This window comes from Gossypium arboreum, chromosome 1 (assembly GCF_025698485.1).
Source record: "Gossypium arboreum isolate Shixiya-1 chromosome 1, ASM2569848v2, whole genome shotgun sequence".
Lineage (NCBI taxonomy): Eukaryota > Viridiplantae > Streptophyta > Magnoliopsida > Malvales > Malvaceae > Gossypium > Gossypium arboreum.
In genome coordinates this window covers 95,877,223-95,898,335 of record NC_069070.1, presented here as the reverse complement: position 1 = coordinate 95,898,335, position 21,113 = coordinate 95,877,223, and the positions used below count along the sequence as shown (strand labels likewise).

The window sequence follows — 21,113 nt, the reverse complement described above, 5'->3', positions numbered from 1 at the left end:
CAAACATCACTGAATACGCCACATAGGCATTACAAAATTTGCCACAGAGGCAATACAAAATATGCCTAAAAAACTTAGCAGATCACGCTACATAAGTATCATACAAAGTCACGTATTTACTATCTTGACAAATTTTCATAGAAGGTGCCATGAGTTTCTCCCTCATAGACTTATATATATCTTCATGTTGTGAACTACTAGTCTGGTTTACATATCACCGAATGCATCACCATAAATATTCTCATAATCTTATTATGCCATGGGTATCAACTACAATGACTTATACATCCTCATGTCGTGATCTGCCAGTCCAATCTTTGTCTTAGTGGAGGCATCACCATGAATGTTTTCTTTGTCATATAATACTAGGGGTCTGTACCACATGGACTTACACATATTTTCATATCGTGATCTGCCAGTCTGGTTAGCAATATAACTATCCTACCAAAGGCATCACAAAGGAATGTTTTATTCAGAAGTTACTTACCTAGATTTGTTCGCATGTCTGATTGATTCTTACTTTCTCATATTAGATTTCATATGCATACTTATCTTTTAACTTCTTATTCAAACAACACCTCACACATATCATTCTTATATATATAGAATCTTTACATTACTTCACATACACACTTCTCAATTCACATGCAGGAGCCATGATAAAGAATCGCTTGATACTCACCTATACTACAGCTTGAAATTCCAAACTCGAACATCCATCTTGAACTAGCAGTAGCAATTACTTAAAGAACATGGAACTATCATTAAAAACCCATTAACAGGTAATTTGTTATCATCTCAACTACAGACAACCCCCGTTTAGGGCCTCTTATTCATAACCTATTGTTTATATGCTTCTTCACAACCTTATTCTTTGTAAAACTTAACATGCAGAGCTATTAGTCTTACCAGGAGGTGAAACATCTATTGGTTAATTTAAAAACCTTAACTTTCAACTCAATAAAGAAGAAAGAACATTTAATTTTAAGAAAAAGAACCAAAGAGTAATATTGAAGGAAGAAAAACCATCTTGACGAACCCATCTCGCCATATATATACTCTAGTTTTCCATTAATAGAACTTGACAAGTGTCAAATGCATACAGAAGTGGCCTTCTTAATGTCCTACAAAAATCGGAGAAAATATAAAAGAGAATCTGATGTTGATACTATTTGACCGGTTAAACCATTCACTTGACCCTTAACCAATCACATTACAAAACCCAATTAGTACAGTGCTCAAGCAAACTGGACATACTATACATTTGGCGGTAATTCTCACTAGGTTTACTCTTCGTTTGTCATACTATTTTCTTAAATACCAGAATACTCTAAGATAAAATCTTTAATTACTTCTACGGTAAATACTTTACGCCAAACTCTAATCCGCCATAAAATTGTTAATTAGTGAAATATATTACGCCAAATAGATAATTTTACATCTGCATGCCTTCTTCTTAGATCTACCTGATTTGGGGTGTGACAAGTTTATTGCAACATTTTCCCATTTTAGAACATCCAAGAAAGAGTGTATCCATGGATTTTATTATTGGTTTTCCTCAATCTGATGGGTTTATGAGCATTATTGTTGTGGCTGATAGATTTTCCAAATATAGAACATATTTTTCAGCAACCAATGAATGCCTTGCTGAGGAGGCAACTTGTTTGTTCCTCAGTCTATTGGTAGTGATCGTGATGGGCGGTTCACTTGTTAATTTTGGACAGAGTTGTTCAAGTTTATGGGGTTAAACTTGAACTTTTCCACTAGCATACATCCGCAAACTGATGTGCAAATCGAGAAAGAAAATATTTTATTGAAGACTTATCTCCGGCACTATGTTAATTCCACACAGTGGGATTGACCAAAGTTGTTGGATATGCCCCAATTTTCTTATAACTTGTAGTGGAGTGAGGCCACGAATCTGAGTCTATTCAAAATATTGATGGGGCAACAACCACTCACACCCAATGCTATTGCAGCCTGTTATACAAGACCAAATCCAACAACTTATCGATTTACTAAAAATTGACAAGAACAGAATGACTTAGCCAAAGCTTGTCTACACAAGGAAAGTAAGCGCAAAAAGAAGTGGGCTGATCATAATCATAAATATGTGCAACTTTAGGTTGGTAACTTGGTCTTTACTAAATTGCCCTTGATTTTGTGCCACACTAGCTTACACAAGGGACTTGTGCGACAGTATAAGGGACCTTTCAGAGTTCTAAAAGAGGGTAAGCAAAGTGGCTTACAAACTTGAGTTGCTAGTAAAACTTAAGGTTTACCCAGTGTTCTATGTCAGTATGCTTAAGCCTTTTCATGAAGATAATGCGGATCAAGAGGATCCAAATTGAGGCAAATCCGAACGAGCACCAATAGGGGTAAAAGTCTCTTATGATCGTAATATTGAGTGCATCATGGCAAATTAAGTGATCCGACAAAATTACTACAAGTTGAGGCATGAGTACCTTGTTCAACAGAAGTGATTTCTCGAAAGTGAGGTTAGTTGGGAACATGTTGAGGCTCTATGGTACTTCCAAGAGAAGATAGACCAGTTCCATTTTGAGGACGCTAATGGCATCACGAGAACAAATGTGGGAGAATGTAACGAGCCACGAAAAGGAGCTTGCAACTGATGCACACATTTCAAACCTTCATGTTCCTTTGGGGTCATTCGACCTTACAAGACTAGCTCATTGCTTGGAAGAGACTCAAGGCCTATCTACTTAGATCCTAGTTAAAATGTAAACACTCTAACAAATTGTATTTTTACCAAGATAATTATTGTAAATCCTAAAGGATAAATATGTATAGAGTTTAATTCTTTTAAGACTCTTTTATTATAGATGGGAAGTAATCTCAACCATTAATGTAATTTGATTTGTTCCATTGGATATGGGGGATCTTAATTATAAATAGAGCCCTCCCCTTTCATTTGTAATCACTTCATTCTTGAATTAAGAATATTTTTACTTAAACACTTGGTGTGCGTTATTTTTCTATGGCTTTTCTATTCGTTCGTGGCTTCTTTCTCTTTCGAGTTTGCTTTCGTTTTGCTTCAATGCCTTAAAAAATTTTTGCAAGAATTATCATGTTTTGAAAGTTAAGCTAACTTAAGCAGATTTGAAGCAAAGAAGTCGCTTAAGGCTACACGATTTTCTAGACTAAAGTTCTACCCTCGTAACATAAATCGAAACATAGCCTTTGATGTAGGATTCAGTACATTACTTACCAATAAAAACCAAGTTTTTAAATGTCATTTCTGTGGGAATTTCATTAGTTATATTTTATGGAAAATCTGAAGAGTTAGAGAAGGCTAAAGTGTTTGAAGAAATGCTTTTGAGAAATGTAGTTTCATGAACCACTATCATTGCTAGATTAGCACAAGAATAATAGGTTTACATGTGCTTGGGCATTGGAGCTATATAATATGATGAAGAATTCAACTTTGAAACCAAATGTTTTCACGTTGACAAGTCTTTTGAGAGCATGCATGGGAAATAATCAAAAGGACCAATATAAAAAAAGTAGTATACTTTAGGGACCAAATGAAGTATTAAGCTAGAAGAAAATCGTCAATGAAACGTAGGTAGAAAAAAATTGAGAATTAGGTAAGAAAAAAAAGGGAAATTAAAAAAAAAAAAAAAGAAGAGAACATCGGACACTTTTTTTGTTGTGACTTAAGAAGGATGATCTCGTTATTATGAAAAAAAAAGGAAGAGACATTGACGTCACCTCACCGTTTAAACGGAAGTACTCCTCCCGCTTACTTTCCGTTAACTCACCCAAACAAAAAACAAAAAATAAAAAAAGCTTTTAAGCGGGAGAAGGAAAACGACGTTTCTTTAGCACCTTCAAGTTTTTTTAAAAATAGAAAAACTAATAATTCTTAATTTCGCTTTAATTTATTTAATACTTTGGTTTCGTTGCTCTCTATGTATCACTTACTATACTACACAGTGCCATATAATATCTTCTTTGGTTTGAAAGTTCAGAGATAAAAGGTAAAGGGTTTATTTTTTTTCTCTATTTTTTTAGAGTTATTCATCTCAGTAAGTTCTTTCCCATTTCATCTTTGTTTTATATATTTTTGAATAAAAAAAAGTGTTTCTTTCTATTGGTTTTTATTGATGCAAGTTATTTCCATAGTTCTTTTGGGTTTTGATTTCTTTTTCTCTTATTTTAATGTTTCTATTTTCTTGATTTCCAGAAATGGTTTGTTTAAGGATTCTGTTTTGTTTCATTTGAAGGATCTATTTTTTTTTCCCTTTTTTCTGTTGGTTTTCATTGATATATTTGTTTTAATTACTATTTTTGGAGGGCTTTTTTTTTGAATAAGAAAGTGGACTAAGGATCACAATTCAAGCTGTGTATGTGCATGCATGCATGTATGTATGTTTCTCTTATGGATGTTAATGATGATACTGAGGACATGATCTGATGTGTCTCGTCTTTTCATGTTCTTGCTAAATTTAGATAATGATTTCTTTTTTATTTATGTATAATGGATTTAAGATGAGATATACATAAAGTTTTGGAACTGATTTCAATCCTCTTTAGATGGATTAAAGATTAGATTTGGAATCTTTTTTGCAGAACAATATATATAATAATTTAGTGTTATTTTTTATTCCATTTTTTGTTCGTTTTAGTGCTTTTTGGAATATATTTTTTGTTAAAAAAATGTAGCAAAAGAACAAAAGCAACAACCGAATGGAATTTGGATGAAAAAAATTGGGTACTTTTTTAGCCTTGCTGAAGTTTTATGCTTAATTAGATTCTTATTTGCTCCATACCGATACGGAGGGTATGAATAATGATCCTTCAAATAAAGAAAAACTTAACATGTCTATTTTGCCCGAGATCATGTATACTAACATAGCATAAACATAACTAGATGGATATTTCTAGTATTTAACCTAAGCATGATCCATAAAGGGTTAGAAATTAGAGAGGTCAAGAATACATATATATCAATTCAACTAGTACTGAAGATCAAGAATTAAGCACCCATAGTTTTATACATTTAATGTATCTTGTTTGGAATACTTTAAAGGTACAAACTTTAGGTACTTTTTATTGCAAAATTGCCCTTCATCTTTGCTTACTTGTTAAAAAGGACAACAAAATAAATCAAGCCTTTTCCAAGTTTGTAGAGTTAGCTATAGGGCCCTTTTTTTGGGTGAACACTTCATTAATACAGGAAAGTAGTGTTCAAGAAATACAAAAAAGTAGGATGGTGTGAAGCTATCATTCTCTAATTAACTTGTTTATGAAGCTAAATGAGGGTTTTGGCTATGCCCACAAGGTTGAAATAAGGATCATCTTAGCTGGCATATTAAGGTCATGTTTAGCATTGTTGTTGGAACATGTGTTTTTTTTATAGTTTAGAGGGTTTTATTTTTTGTGAATACAAGCATCAATGAAACTTAGGGATAACGTTAGCTAATTTGCAACTCTAATCGTAATATGGTCTCTAAATGCATCTTTGATTTACACCCCAAATGCGTTCATAATGTACTGCTCATAAATACTCGTTGTTATATACGTGTTTAGTTCTCATTTGTTTATAAGAAAAGAAATAAAATAAAAAGGGAAAAGAAGTACATGCATATAAAAAAGACAACCAATTTTGCTTTTGTGTTCCTCCCATTATGTGCAGCATCAGTAATGGTTTTTGAATCCCAAGTTATCTTTATATGGTATGTTCTTTGAGATTTCATTCTCATGTAATGTCCTGCACTGGCTGCTTTAATCTATGTATCTATGCAATTGATTTTATATGGATTTTCTCCTGAATGTCCTAGCTAATTGTTCGAAGATAGACATATACGTATTAATATAATGATCATTATGATATGCTTCTCTTGACTATATTAATCACTGCATTAGTTGACTGAATATTTCTTTTATTTGCATAACCAAGCAGTTGGTCAGGGTGTCATAGATTTAGACTTCAGAAGCATGCACCAAAAACCAGATGGTACAAACCATCCGGAACCCAATGCAAATAACAATAAACCGCAAACGGTTCAGGTTCAACCATGTTGGTGCAGCACACGGCAAGATTCCTTCTTGACGGGTGTTTTAGGAGAAGGTAGGACAAGCTTATCTCTGGCCAAACACTCAAATGGCGGTTTAGGGACAAAAACATGTGAATCTCCAAGCACAATTAGGACTGATGATAAGCTTTGTTCTAGTAAAGAAATGCCCTTAACTATATTTCCACATCCAGGTAACACATATGCTATTTTATACAAAGGGTTTGCTGTATGTGAGTGATCTTGAACTGCAATCTTAGTTCATGGATTTTAAGTGTGCTATAAAAAGGGTGGCTCAGTACCTGGCTTTAAGATCATGATTAACAAGAATTCAATGCACCATTTGTTACTAATCAGCTCCTGTCTTGCTATAATGAGTTGCAAAGAACTTAACTTGCATGATATTGTATTGCTAGAATGTTTTATTGAATTAAAAACATTGGTACACTTGCCTATTTTAGGTAACAATTTGACTTCTTAAGTGTCTGCAGTTCCACACTAACCATTGAGGTTACGTTCTTTGTGTACACATCAACTTCGGAAGGCTATATCATATTTCAAAATGTTTGCATATGAGCAAAATTTAACGCAGCTCATAATATAAGTGATTGATTTGTTGCAGCGAGCTTTTACATGCATGCAGATATCGACCCTTATAAAATTGAATTATCAAATATTTATATGATTTTGAAGTAAAAAAGGCATAATTCTTTCTTGCGTGCCGTAGTTTTCAAGGCATAAAATTCACTTTATAAATGTACATGAGTTGCAGTCATGCAATTTAAAAGACTTGAAAGTGTAATCAGGATATACCCGCAAGGCAGGTTTCAATGAGACCTCGCAAGGACATTAACCTGATCAAACTTTTGAGTGGTGTTAATTGCACTCATTTAACTAACTTTGTTATAGCCAAACTTCAATAATGGCTCTCTTTGTTTTCTTGGCAATGTATTGTTTTCATTTCTTAGATGCTACTGTACTTGAACAATTGTGAATTTTCAGTCTGTTTTTGCACATCATGTTCATATGCTGTGAAAGCTAATGGAGGTTTTTTCTTTTGTGACAAGACGGGAAATGTGGAGATGAACAGCCATATTTACAACATGCTATACCCATCATACGTCCGACAATGGGTGAATATGTACCACCAGAACCCCAGCTGGAGCTCGTTGGCCACTCGATTGTAAATTTTTTCTTCCTCTCTCTTCAGAGAACACATAGTTATGAAAATGAACTTGCATGATGAATCATTTTGAACTGTTGGATGTATCTTTTGTGGGTTTGGTTTGATAGGAAGGATAGAAAGGTGGAAAGATGAATTCTGTCTGATCCAATGGTTGGACCATCTCTTGTTTGTCTCTATTATAATTTTTGGATTAGAAACAAAACAAAATTATATGTCTGCTTTCCATTTTTTATGCAAGACCAAAGTGTAATGATGGAAGTCTAAGTGGAAAACTCTTTTGCAGGCATGTCCGTCCTATCCATACACGGATCCATATTATGGGGGAGTGGTGCCTCCTTATGTACCTCAATCTTTGGTATGAATTTATGTAGTTCACTAGTCATCATAAAGATTTTTTTATCTTCCTACTTGCTTGGTTTTGTATGGTTATATTCGCCTTTTGACTGCCTATAAAATTATTTGCTATCAAGATGGTTGTAGCTCCATTTATTTGTTAAATACACTCAAGTCATTTGGACTTCGGTGTGAGTGTTGGACATCAGGATGTGCTTGACTTATTGTTTCTAATGGCTTTGGAGGATCCTTTGAGGATATCTCCTTATCAATGTTCCTATATGCATTGGACACAAATGAATAGTTGGAGATTTTAGACTGTAAAAAGCGGATGAATATGTATGAGCATTGTTATGTTTTCTCCCGATAACATTATTATCCATGTACAAGGCTTCAAAAGTATGAGTTGAAGAAAGGTAGTCAAACAGCAAAAACTGTCACTTATGGTTTTGAATGGTTTTGTGTGCATGGATTATTTCTCTTATTTTGGGGCAGAAAAAAATGGAGAATAGGAGTTGTTCTTGAGGAAAGACTGGTTTGCTTTTAGTTGCATTAAGGAATAAGATCATATTTAAGAAAAATTTCCATATATTAAGAGGGCTCTTGAAAGGTCATATCGTCGTACCTTGTCTGGATATGCTTCGGACATGAGTATCTTAAGAAAAATGAAGAGTTGGAGAAAGATTGTAAATAAAACACCGTGGTGATGCAATGGTTCAATAACTCTTCTCCAGGATGAATTCTCCATAATGTACCTCATACCAAATAATTAATGACCCAAGAGTTTTGAGTATTTATTGTTATCCCAATTGTATTACATGTTAAAAAGGGAGTAAGTGAAATGAAATAAACTTGTTCTCTTCCGAATCTAGCACACAAATATGGTTGAACATGAATTCTTGTTATCACTTGATATAGACTGTGGAAGGCTTTTGTATTTGGTTCATAATTCCACTTGCTTAATATGTTGCTAATAAATAATAGAACATCCGTGTTGTTCTCTAAAAAGAAAAAAGTTGTATGCGGAACATCACTTGTCAAGGTAGGATTGTCAAATGGCGATTGTGCAAAAAGGAAACTTATATTTAAGATTACACATAACGCCGGGTATAATATAAACATAGAAAACTGTTTTAGCAATAATTACAATATAGGAATGATTTATACACATATATAACTAGAAGTGCTGCAGTTTAGTAACATGTACTTAAATATTTGAGAAAGTGATTATGTAGCTTTTTTAGGTATTCGAGCTTTAGATTTGTTCTTAATAGTTGAATGTTTATGAACAACTTTCTAAAAAACGGATGCAAATATGGTATGAAATTTGTTTATGAAGATTATTGAAATATCATTTCAGGTACATTCTCATAGTCTTGGAGTGCATCCTGCTAGAATGGCTTTGCCTCTTGAAATGGCTGAGGAACCAGTTTATGTGAATGCTAAGCAATACCATGGTATTTTGAGGCGAAGGCAGTCACGTGCAAAAGCTGAGCTGGAAAAGAAACTGATCAAAGTCAGAAAGGTTGGTTTTCTAAATTTTTTGTCTAAATATAAGCATGGACATATTTGATTCATCAATGTGCTACATCATATTTTAGTTAGTTCTATAGTTTAGTTGTCGATTCTATTCTTCATTGTGTTGATGCTTGAGAACATAATTCAATTTTGCATGGTTGAAGTTCTAAGGAAAGTCTGGTACAATCTCAACCGTGTTCCTTTTGCATGTGTAAATGAGTTAATGTGGTAGTCTGGTGGCATGGAGTTTTACGTTCCTTACTGGGATTAAAATCGTAAAAAGTAGGAAACTGGGAAAGCACCAAGCAGTTTGAGTTTTTTGACAAGCAAGAAAATGTTCCAATCTTTGCTTTATACATTGATGGGCAGCAAGGGAACTAGAACTGGTGGGTCAATGATACTGAAATCTCATGGTGTGGTAATTAAGGAAGGATGAAATCATTGGACTTCTATTAATAATAGTTTGGAAGAGATAAAAGTACCATTATCTGTCTAAGTTACGAAAGTTTGTTGTATGATAACTTTGGAGACTCAGAAGACTGTCTGAATCCTCGAGCACTGCATACATGTGTCATAAAGAGCGATAGAATTTACCATTGATGCAATCTAGAAGAGAGATTTCAAAGTCATAAGGCAAGATATAAGCAGATATGTGAACATTAGGTAGTTCGAGAGAATAGAATGCTATTGTATTCTGCCTTCATGTTTGAGCTTTTACTAGAAGCTGGTGCTTTGACAATTTATTATAGCTTTCAAACTAAGTGCCAAAGTTTGTTTTGACTTATTCCACTAAGTTCATTATTCAACCGAGTTTAAATTTTTTTTCTTGTTTGTTTTTCTTGAATAGAATGGTTAATGATGCTAATAGCCGTTGACACGAATGATAGTTTCTCTGATATTTCAAACCGGCAAAACATTGTTCCAACAAGATAACATGAAAGTCATGCTTATGCACATATTGTTATTGAGAGATTGATGCTTGAAGTAGTACCATACGTTCATGTATTATTACATCACAATGGCAAGACTTAATTTTAATTCAGGATCTTGTTCTACTTTGTTTCATTCACTATTTGTATTTAATGTGCATTTACGAGTTCTAAGCATCTATTTGTTTTGTTTTTCAGCCCTATCTTCACGAGTCTCGACATTTACATGCTATGAGAAGAGCAAGAGGATGTGGAGGGCGGTTCTTAAACACGAAGAAGCTTGATAGTGATGCTTCTAAAGCCACGCCTAACAAAAGCAGTGACACTAGTTTGAATCTTCCATCACAATGTCCCCAAAACACGAGTGGCATCTCGGTTACCAATCAGATGTCCCGGAATGACAATTCATCTGTTGGTCATCGAGAAGCAGCAGAATCTGAACTTCAGGGAACAAATATGCAGCAAGCATTCTCCAATGGCAATGGCAGTGGCTACTATTCCCATCATCAAGGGTTTCATTTCTCTACCTCTCGTTCACTTTCCAATGATATGTTGGAAGGAGGAGACTGTCCGAGGCAACAGCATGAGAGAATCATGGCAAATGGGGTGCCTCACAGGGCCCTGACAATCAAATGAACCTTCCGAAGGGGTGAAGTATCTCTCTTATCATTGCGTTTAACCCAAAATCTTATTTATTAACGCAAGTGTTCATTCGTGTAGTGGATTTCCTTATCATGAGCCCCCATTGTTTCACCATTCCATGCTTCCGCGAAAGGGATGCACTCGCGTTTCATGTCTTACAACTATGTTGACAGGCAAATCATTCTTGGCTTTGGCTTTTTAATTGGTACTTTAGGTCTCTTATATAACCCTTTCTTTTATAATGTACGAAAAGAATATCTGCATTGTGTGAAATGAATTTAAAGTCAAATCTGACCTTAACTATTACAATGGTGGATGATATTATGTAATGATTTTACAATGTTTCTTTCTTGCATGATATTGCCATTTTGTTTCCGTGCATGTTTTGAAGAAATAGGTAACAACTTCACTCATGAGAATCTGAAAGTATCAAATACAAGTATAGTGTTTTGTTTTTTGATTATGAAAGTTGATTTTGTCCCATAATCGAGAATGGGGTTTAGATCCAATTTTTTAAATTTAATTTTACTCTTTGGGCTCATCTGATGCTTCCACATTAATGTTTCGAGTCTAATTCATTGAGTTATTTTGTAATGAATTTCAATCCAATCAGATTGTTGGAGGCCCATCACAGTCAGGCCTGCTCATTAGACCAGTTTGTTTTGTTCTTCATTTTTAACTCCATTGATGTTGAATCCCACTTCATTCCAATTCGAGGCAAAATGCATTAATTCCCACTTCATTCCAATTTGAGGCTAGTAAATGTGTAAACATGACTTTTCAAATATATAAACATAAAATATAATGGTTTTTATTATTATTCTTTTAATAATTATGCAAGGGTTTCCCCTAAAAAATAGTTATGTAAAGGTAAAAAGGTTATTTGATAGGATAACAATTATTATAATCGCTGTCCAAAAAAACTTACCTCGTTCAAAAGAAAAGCGTTTAATTTAAAACAAATTGTTTTGGAAGCTATTTGGTGATTTAAGTTTTGTCATCCTTTTAGATATGATCGAAAAAATATTTAATATATTATTAGTGACGTTTTAAATCTCACAAAGATAATTATTTCGTATATTATCAATTAAATTTTTAAACTTTATAAGTAGGTTTTAGAGTGACATATGAGTGTAAGTATAGTAAAAGGAATAAAAGATAAATATATATAGAGTAGGATATACTTTGTGAAATTTAAAATTTCATAGACAATGTATAGAATAATTACTCTTATTATTGAAAATTTATTTGATACATTGTTAAAGGAGATTTTAGATTCTACAAACAATATTCTAAAAGTGATACATGTTTCTTTTATTATTAATGTCGAAACCCTTTTTTTAGTAATCAACTTTTTATTTTTTTAAAAAATGAGAATGGGAGTCGCCATCAATCTTTTTTATTAAGTGTGATCGGATCACTTCGTAATTGATTATTTTAATAAAATTTTAGATTTACTAAAACGATGATTTTTGGTTTACAAAATTTAGGAAATGGGTTCAGGAGTCGTTTACGCACAATGAAGGGTTAGTACCCTCGTAACTGTAACACCCCGGAATTTGGGGTTAGAAGTTTTGAGATTTGTAAGTAGGGTCAGTGGCTAGATCGGATAATTGGGTTTGTTGGTATGTTTTATGTTAGAATGGGCTTGTTGGTCTGGTGGTTTGTTGTGTTTTAATTTACCTTTGAGTTTTGAGTTCGAATCTTTGTGTGTGTTCATGGGAGTAATTGTATTTTAGGTTTGTTTTTTTTAGTTGCTAAAATATTTATTAGTTTTAGCTATTTTAATTTTGAGAATAGAAAAAAAATACCAAAAAGAAAAAAAGAGAGTTGCACGTTCTTCCCCTCTTCTCCATTTTGTTCTTTATGGCTTTTCAATTTTCTTTCTTCCTAAAAAGATAATATTCAGTTTCTTTTGATTATTTGCTTATTCTGTTTTATCATTGTTTTCGGCTGTCAAGGGAGTTTTGTTCTCGGGTGTTTGGTAAATCAGAAGAGAAGAAGGTAGGTTTTGCTTTTGGGGGTTTTGATAATGTCTCTTTCTTTTCTATTTTGTTATTGAATTGAAGTTTTCGTTAATTTGTATGTTAATTGATGTTTTGAATCGGTTTGGAGGAGAGAATCGAACGATTTCGGTGTTTGCTATCGCGTATAAGGTGTGTGTTTGGAAACTTTCCTTTTTCATTATCGAATTTCTGATTTGTTTCCATAAAATTCGACATATTTCGTGTGTTTTTGAATTTGACCAGCCGAAGTGTTGATTGTTGTGGAATTGCTTGAAATTCTGAGTGTTTTTGGTATGTTTCTATGTAATTGAGTGTTGAGGATCGTTTCGACATCAAAGGCACATTTTGTAACCTATTTCGGTGTGGTTTCATGACCATACGAGTGGCCACACGGCCGTATACAATTGGGAATTTAGGGTTTTCGATGAATTTTGGTACCACACGGCCTGGCCATACGGGCATGTGTCCCCACACGGGCGTGTGAAATCTCCACACTGCTGTGTCTCTATTATTTATTTTTAGCACTTTTAGACAGCGAGTTACATGAACTGCTCACACGGGTGTGTGTTCACTCCACATGGGTATGTGTGGCCTTCACATGGGCATGTAGACCCCCACACGACCTGGGCACTTCCACACAGTCAAGGTATACGGCTGTGTGGCCTTATGTCACCAAATTTTGTATTGTGTCTGTTTTTTATCTGATTATGATTCTATGTGTTCCGACCTTTGGCTAGGTCTTTGTAAGGGTGGTCAGGACCTTGTTTTGGCCTGGACTTGTGCGTTATTCGCAATTTTATCTCTAATTAAGAGATTTGATTGAGTGTTAATTGGTGTTATGTTATATCTATAGTTAATTCTGGGCATTTGAATGTGTGCATTTTTAATTCCGTACTCTGCTTCTATAAGTCTATCTTCAAATGGTGTGCATTTAGCATTTGCATTAATCTTTTTGGGTTTAGTTGCGAAGAGAAGGGAGTCTGATCTATTTTGGCTGTTTGAACTAGAACATGTCTATACAACATTTTACCGCAATGCAAGTACGACATATATGGCAGCTTTGCTACATATTAACATTTGAGTTTTTTAGTCCACATACTTGGTGTGTAGGGTTGGACGGGCCTTTCAAGGTCCTTTGTGGTGTGCATAGTTGGATGAGCTTAATCAGCTCTTTTTGGGGTATGATTGGGGGACGGAGAGTTGTTTGGCTGGTTGGGTGGGTTTTTATTACTTGTTGCATTCATTCCACATTCTGTCTGTCTGTTTGATTACGAGACTAACCGCTTATAGTTTGAGGTGTTTTAGTGCTGATACGTTGATTTGTTTGTAAAAACTGTTCGTATATCGGATTGCTATTGAATTTTATTTTATTTTATTGTGACATTTTAGTATTCATTTATCTATCATTTTTGAACTTACACTAAGCTCGTGTAGCTCACCCCCTTAGTGTTTCCTCTTTTAGGTACAATTCCATTTTCTGTTGCTTAGACTCAGCATGCCAGAGGTCTCAGACAGTCACAATAAGAAAATATGTTTAAGAGTCTGAGCTGTGGTATTATTTTAATTTGGGTTTTTGAAAATGGTTTTCTTTCGACTAAAATTTTTGTAATAACGGGACTTTATATCTGAGAGTTTTTACAAAACTTAAATACTGTAATGTTTTCAGTTTGTTAAACTAAAGTTTCCCACGATCACTTAGATGATTAATGTGACTTCCAGAATTCAGCCTAAACTTTTAGGCTGGGTTTTGGGACATTACATTTAGTGGTATCAGAGCTAGATTTGTAAAAACTCGACCTGTGTTTTTATGTATCCGTGTGCGTACGTGTTCATTTTTTAAAAAAGTTTTGATAAATCGTACCACAGTATTTTAAAATAATCTGTGTTTCACTGATTTTGAAGAAATAAAATGTCTGAGACTCCGATACTAGTCTGAGGTGGAAATTCAAAACTGTAATATTAGAAATATAGATTTTCATATTTATTTTATGTTTGTTTTTTGAAAATGTAGATAGTTTAAGCTGGTCACCAGACTGATATGGACTCTGATGGTAAGCATGATCATGGGGGTCAATCTGGTGAGACTCTCGAAGAGTCGTTTGCTTTTCTGGGATGTGAGTTTGTTCAGGAGTCAGAAGTCAATACGGTTCCGCTAGCTTCCAATAGCGACAACCTAGAGGTTGGGACCGAAGCGTTGACTCGGGTGGTGAGAAAGGTGTTAGAGAAAGTTTTCGAGGCTAGTTTAGAGAGGAATAGAGAGTTTGTAACATCCCAAATTAGGGTCTAGTCAGAACAGTGGTTTCGAGACCACAAATTTGAAATAGAAATAATTATTTTATGATTATTTGATGATCCATGATATGATTGTATGCTTGTATGAAATTTTCATGAAAAAATTCTATGCCTAAAGTGTCCAATTTGACTTTAGGAACTAAATTGAATAAATTGTAAAACTTGTGTTTTAGAGGCTTCAAGTATAAAATTGCATTAGATTATTAATTAGAGGTCCTTAAATAGTAATTTTACCAAGTTCTAAAATTTTGGACAAAAATGGGCATGAATAGGAAAATTTTGAAAGAAATGCCTTAAGGGCATTTTGGTCATTTGGTTAATAAAAGAATAAAAAGAGAAAAATCAAGAAAAAATCTTGTCCATCTTCTCCAAGGGTGCCAAAATTTGGGGAGTCTCCATAGTTAGGGTTTTCAACATTTTCAAGCTTGATTGTAAGTGCTTCCAAGTCCCGTTTTTAATGCTCTTTACGTTTTTGAAGTTGTCATCAACCGATCTAGCTATTTCTACCATTATTTTGAGCTAGGGTTCATGTATGAAATTTAACCCATGAGTGGCTTGGTTGTGTTTTGATGATTAATGGAGGAATATGAATGTTTGGTGTGTGATAAACATCTTTTGCTAAGTGATTTTTAGTAAAAACACCTAAAAAGGACTTGTTTGTAAAATGTGTAAAAATGAGCAGTAGAAATGTGAAATAAAGGAAAATGTGGGCTGATATGAGTTAGAATATGAATCGACTAGGCTTGGGTAACCAATAAATTGCATGCATTTCATTTTACGAGCCTAGGGACTAAAATGTAAATAAGTGAAAAGTTAGGGGTAAAAAGGTAAATTTACCAAAGTACGTGCTATGGGTCGATATGAGAAATGAAACTATTAAACAAGTTGAATTTGACATTATAGATCAAGAAAAACGCGATTTGGGTCTTGATCGAGGGAAAAATAAGGTTCACGAGGATTAGGCTCGTTTCTATCATTTTGTACCGAGGTAAGTTCATTTGAAAATAATGCAACATGTACCATACTTTAAATGCTTTAATATTGCATGTATGGTAAGTTCATATGAGATGTTATGTCATATTTCTATTGCTTTAATATCAAATGAATTTTAATGCTTTACTACTATTATGAGTATGCTTGATTATTCTATGAATATGTGATTGGTGCTATGAGCATTGAAATCGACATTATGAGCAAGTCAATGAAAATATGGTATCGAAGAATCCCGTTTGAACCTTAGGAATAGTTTAGGATACAAGTGACATGCCACTAGGAACTATGTGATTTTAACTCATTGAGTTGTGGTCTGAGCTCATGATATATGTGACATCATTGAAGTATGGTTTGAGTACATGATGTATATGACACATGTTTTGGCATCCGGGTACTAGTCTCGCGTATATTACCAGTGGCGGGGTAGTCCGACATGTGTTGCGAATGCCTGACAGCCTATGTGAGCAGACTCGTGAGTAGCTCAAAAGCGAGCAACATGTGATATGTGATATGAGGTAACGTTGGCTACATATGAAGCACTTAGGTGTTAGATTCCGATGCATCCAATAGTATTCCGAGTGTTCAACAGGTAGTTCTCAAGGAAGTTCAATAAGTAATCTTGATGAATATGTCAAGACGAGAAAGTAAGTTATTATGTGCAAGTGGCACAAGTATGTACATCAAACTCATGAGAATGACATGAGAAATGATGAATTTATGGTAAGAAGATATATATATATATATATATATATATATATATATATGAAGAATGAGTTAATAGGTGTGATAAAAATGCAAGATCATGTTCATTATGTTAAATGTATGATTAATACTTGTTAAGTGGCGTATTATTTGCATATAAACTTACTAAGCTTTAAAGCTTACCCCCTTTCCTTTCCTTTTCTTATAGCACCGCCAAGCTAGCACGGGGATCGCAATACGTCAGAGACTCGATCATACTATCAATTGAATATTTTGGGTATAGCTAGTCTTATCATTTTGAGTATGCCATGTATAGGGACTTAGTCTTTTTGTCATATGTCATATTGATTAGCCAAATGAGTTGACTCATGAAAGTATTATGATTATTTTGTATATGGCCATGAAAAGTGGTCCATATTGGTTATTTGGGTTGTAACCCTAATTATTGGTGGATGCATGCAAATGTGTTTATGCTTTAATATGGTTATGATTACTTATGGGTAATGAGTGCGATGGATGGCATATATGTTTGGTGTATGAGATATGATTAATGTGTATACCAATAAATAAGATGCAAATGTAACTCGGAAGTAGGTTAGTAAAAATGATAGTTAAATATGAAATTGGTGTGGAATGCCATATGAAAGCATAATAGTTTGAATAGGTGATATGTTGACATTGCCAAGTCATATTACAACCATGAATGTGAATGCTTGAGTAATCAAATATGTCATATTGCATGCCATGAGGTGAGTGTAAGTATGTGAGTGTTTAAGGGTGACAAATGAGTGTAAGTATGTGAGTGTTTAAGGGTGACAAATGGCTCGGAAAATAGCCTAGAAGTTGTCCACACAGTTAGACACATGGGCATGTGTCTAGGCCGTGTGTGACACACGGTCTTCCCCATGGGCGTATATCGGATATCGGATTGCTACTGAGTTTTATTTTTTTATTGTGACATTTTGGTGTTCATTTATCTATCATTTTCGAACACACACTGAGCTCGTGTAGCTCACCCTCTTAGTGTTTCCCCTTTCAGGTACACTTCCATTTTCTATAGTATGACTTGGCATGCCGGAGGTCTCGGACAGTCACGATAAGAAAATATGTTTAAGAGTCTAAGTTGTGTATTATTTTAATTTGGCTTTTCGAAAATGGTTTTCTTTGGACTGAAATTTTTGTAATAACGGGACTTTATGTCAGAGTTTTTACGATAGTTAAATTCTGTAATGTTTTCAGTTTGTTATACTAAAATTTCCCGCGATCACTTTGATGATCAATGTGACTTCTAGAATTTGGCCTAAACTTCTAGGCCGGGTTTTGCGACATTACAATAATGTCCAAAATTGGTATCTAATTGATTAATTGATGTCTTAGTGTCGAGAATAGAAAATTTGAAGAGAATTTAAAACATGATCCCACTTTGCATAATGTTATTTTTAATTAAAATCACTTTAATAAATTAAAATGTATGTAAAAGGCTTTTTTATCTCGAGGTAACCCAAACGAAAAGGTCATATCCTATAAGTTAGGACACGACATCTGGAATCCTCGAAAATAAGCTTACTCATTATTTAATTACTATTTAAATCTCATGTGTTTTAGTTTTAAAAGGGATGTTCAGTTATCTAGGTTCAAAGAGAAAGTCGAACACCGTAAGTTAGGGCACAACTTCTCGAATCTCCAAATACAGAACATTTCCCTAATTTTTAAAATTTCCCTTTTCTTATGCATCGAGTAAAAATGAATGTGACATTTAAAGCAATGCGCATTTAACTTATTTGAGCATAGTACAAAAATTGATAAGTATATTTAAACACGATTCGTGGCATGATTGTAGCAAAATAAAATAAAATGGAAGTGTGTAAAAAATGAAACGATGATATACAAAAAATAAAAATGTCATGCTAGCAAATGACAATGATATAACTATAATAGTAGTAAAACACCGATTCATAATAACAGTGGCAATAATCATATTACAATTACTATTCGATACTAATATAAATAATCAAAGAAAGATAAATAATAATAATAATAGTAGGGACAACAAATGTGCAAATAAAAGAAACATGAATAATATAAATTTTAAATATAAAAGGATAAAGAAATAATAAATAAGTAAATAAATAAAAAGAACAATTCATAAAAGGTTGAATTAAAATAAATAGAGGACTTAATCATAACTTAAATGAAATTAAAAGCATAAATTGGGATAAAATAAATAATAAAGGACTAAAATGTGATGCGCGAAAAGGAGTAGGGTCTAAATGCGAAATTATCCCAAGCTCACTAAACGCATCGTTCCAACAGGGACCAAAACGAAAAAATCCAAAATTTCATGGTTTAAATTTAAAAAAGAAAAAAAAGAAACAAGACTATATTGAAAAGTAATTAAAAAGCGGAAGGACTAAGGAAATAAATAGACCCCCGTATAAAAAACATGCGGATCTTGTGGAGTTGGAGTCCGATCGTCGAGTCGGCTTCAAAACGACGTCGTTTTGGGCCTTCTGAAGCCAGGCCAAAACAACGTCTTACTGAGGCCCCCATAAAAGCTAAAATTTTTAGAAAAAAATCATTTCATCTGCATTCTACAAAAAAAATGTTCTTTCCCTTTTTTCTTTCTTTGCAATGCGTCCCTGGTCCGGCCATAGGGCCATCGCGTGTCCGTCATGGCCACTGGTCTTCGACAGCGTCGACCGCCTCCTTCAGTGGCCAGAAAAAAATGAAAAAGGGCCATTTTGGCCGTTTTACTTCCCTTAGCCCGAATCTGAGGCCAGATACCTTCGAAAACCCATCAGAAATTGAAAAAAGACCAAAGAACCTTTTGGTTTCTCTATATTTCGATGGATACCCAACACTTGTTTTTCCGACATGGCCTCCAACGAACCAAAGGCGATTCAGAGGTCTCATGCTAAAAGAACCGTCCTTCATCGGAGACGGCGTCCTCGTCCACTCACGGTGGCAGAACACGAAGTGTCTGAGTAAGTTTTTCAACTTTTTCCTTTTTTATTTTATGTTTTTATAAAAAAATAACAAATTAAAAAAAGAATCACCTTTGAAATTTTTCTTTGTATTCTGTTTTTTGATTGCTTTGTAAATAATACAGGGGTTGTTATGGCTTTTATAGGCCATATATTACATAATATTTATATTTTTTACTGTATTTTTCTTATTGTTTCTACCGTTTTTACCTCTATTTCTCTTTTTTCTTCTTTGCAAGTGGTGGTGGCAGATGTCAATGGTGACGACAAGTTTTTGGTGCAACGATGGCAGAGAAAGCGTCAGGCCTCAAAGCGAGGAAGCGACACTGGAGGCTAGGGTTTTTTTTGTAGTTTTTCTGAAAAGTTTGGGTTATGGGCTTGGGTTGGTAGTTTAGGCTTGGGTTATTGGGTTTTAAGGTTTTAGGTTAGGTTATATATTTTGGGCCTTGGGGTTTTTTGTATTTGGGCCATTATTTTGGGCTTGTAATTTTCTTATTTATTTGTTTGTAATTTGGGCCGGGCAAAATTTGACTATTACAATTAAAAATAATAAAATGATGGACTAAATCTTAAGAAGAAAATAAAGTTTGTAAGGAACAAAAGCTATTTGTATATTAATCTCTAAATTAAAAACTTTTGGCAATTATATATCACAAGAATTAACAAGAAGAAAAAGCTTACATTCGAAATAATATAATAGAGGATTTGCTCTGATTTAATTCGGTAGCCCAAGTGAGGTTCATTTATCCAATAATCAAAATAATTCTTCTATCTTTTAGTAATAACAACCCATTCTTAAAGATAAGAGTCATTTAAGAAATTGATAAATAGTTAATTAACAACTGAAGACTTGGTCTAAGATGCTAGTTTTGCACCTTTAACACTCCCCTCAACACTAGCTACCTTCCTCTTAATTAGACTGAGTTGATCACAAAAGCATTTGATCTTGCTACTAAAGCTTTTTGTGAATATGTGTTTTGACTTACACCATTCTATTTCTTCTTCAAGGACTTTTTCTTGGAGAAAATAGTTACGTCCCTTCGTATGTTTAGTCCTTACATGAAACATCGAATTCTTTGCCAAGTGTATATTTGACTATTTGTCACAATACAATGGAATTGCATTCTCAATTAGTTGATGCACATCCTTCAACAACTGCATAAGCCAAGTGTTTTCTTTAGCTACCATTGCTGTCATTTGGTACTCTTCTTCTGTTGTTGACGACATAGTTGGTTGCCTCTTGTTGCACTAAGAGATTGCTCCAGACCCAAGCAGTAAAAACACCTTTCAAGTCTCTCTCAGTTTTGATATTGAGCAATTTTGATCCCTTTCAAAAAATTGGATTAATTTCCAAAGTGAGCAACTAAAGATAATTAATCACAACATTAATGTTTTTTGTAAATTTTACATAATTTTGATAAGCATAATAACAAATTTAGTTCTCGATGTTTATATATTCTGCATAAATGTTGACAAAATGTGCAACTATT

The 21,113-nt window shown here is 33.9% G+C and overlaps 1 protein-coding gene across 2 annotated transcripts; it reads left to right on the top strand.

The window, feature by feature from the left end:
* The first annotated feature begins 3,839 nt into the window (after window positions 1-3,839).
* Window positions 3,840-11,040, top strand: LOC108459538 (nuclear transcription factor Y subunit A-9-like). Of its 2 annotated transcripts, none has more exons than XM_017758921.2 (6): window positions 3,840-4,001; window positions 5,927-6,232; window positions 7,106-7,221; window positions 7,508-7,579; window positions 8,918-9,082; window positions 10,203-11,040. In XM_017758921.2, exons 2-6 carry the CDS (start codon window positions 5,962-5,964, stop codon window positions 10,638-10,640), a joined length of 1,062 nt encoding a protein of 353 aa, XP_017614410.1. In that variant the 5' UTR covers window positions 3,840-4,001; window positions 5,927-5,961; the 3' UTR covers window positions 10,641-11,040. The 2 variants fall into 2 exon arrangements, with proteins under 2 accessions (XP_017614410.1, XP_052877234.1); XM_053021274.1 differs by having other exon boundaries at window positions 3,840-4,049.
* The last annotated feature ends 10,073 nt before the right edge of the window (window positions 11,041-21,113 follow it).

Coding starts and splice junctions, on each gene's coding strand:
- LOC108459538 (XM_017758921.2), top strand. CDS start 5,962: ATGCACCAAAAACCAGATGGTACAAACCATCCGGAACCCAATGCAAAT. Junction 7,580..8,917: donor CTTATGTACCTCAATCTTTG/GTATGAATTTAT, acceptor ATATCATTTCAG/GTACATTCTCATAGTCTTGG. Junction 9,083..10,202: donor AACTGATCAAAGTCAGAAAG/GTTGGTTTTCTA, acceptor TTTGTTTTTCAG/CCCTATCTTCACGAGTCTCG.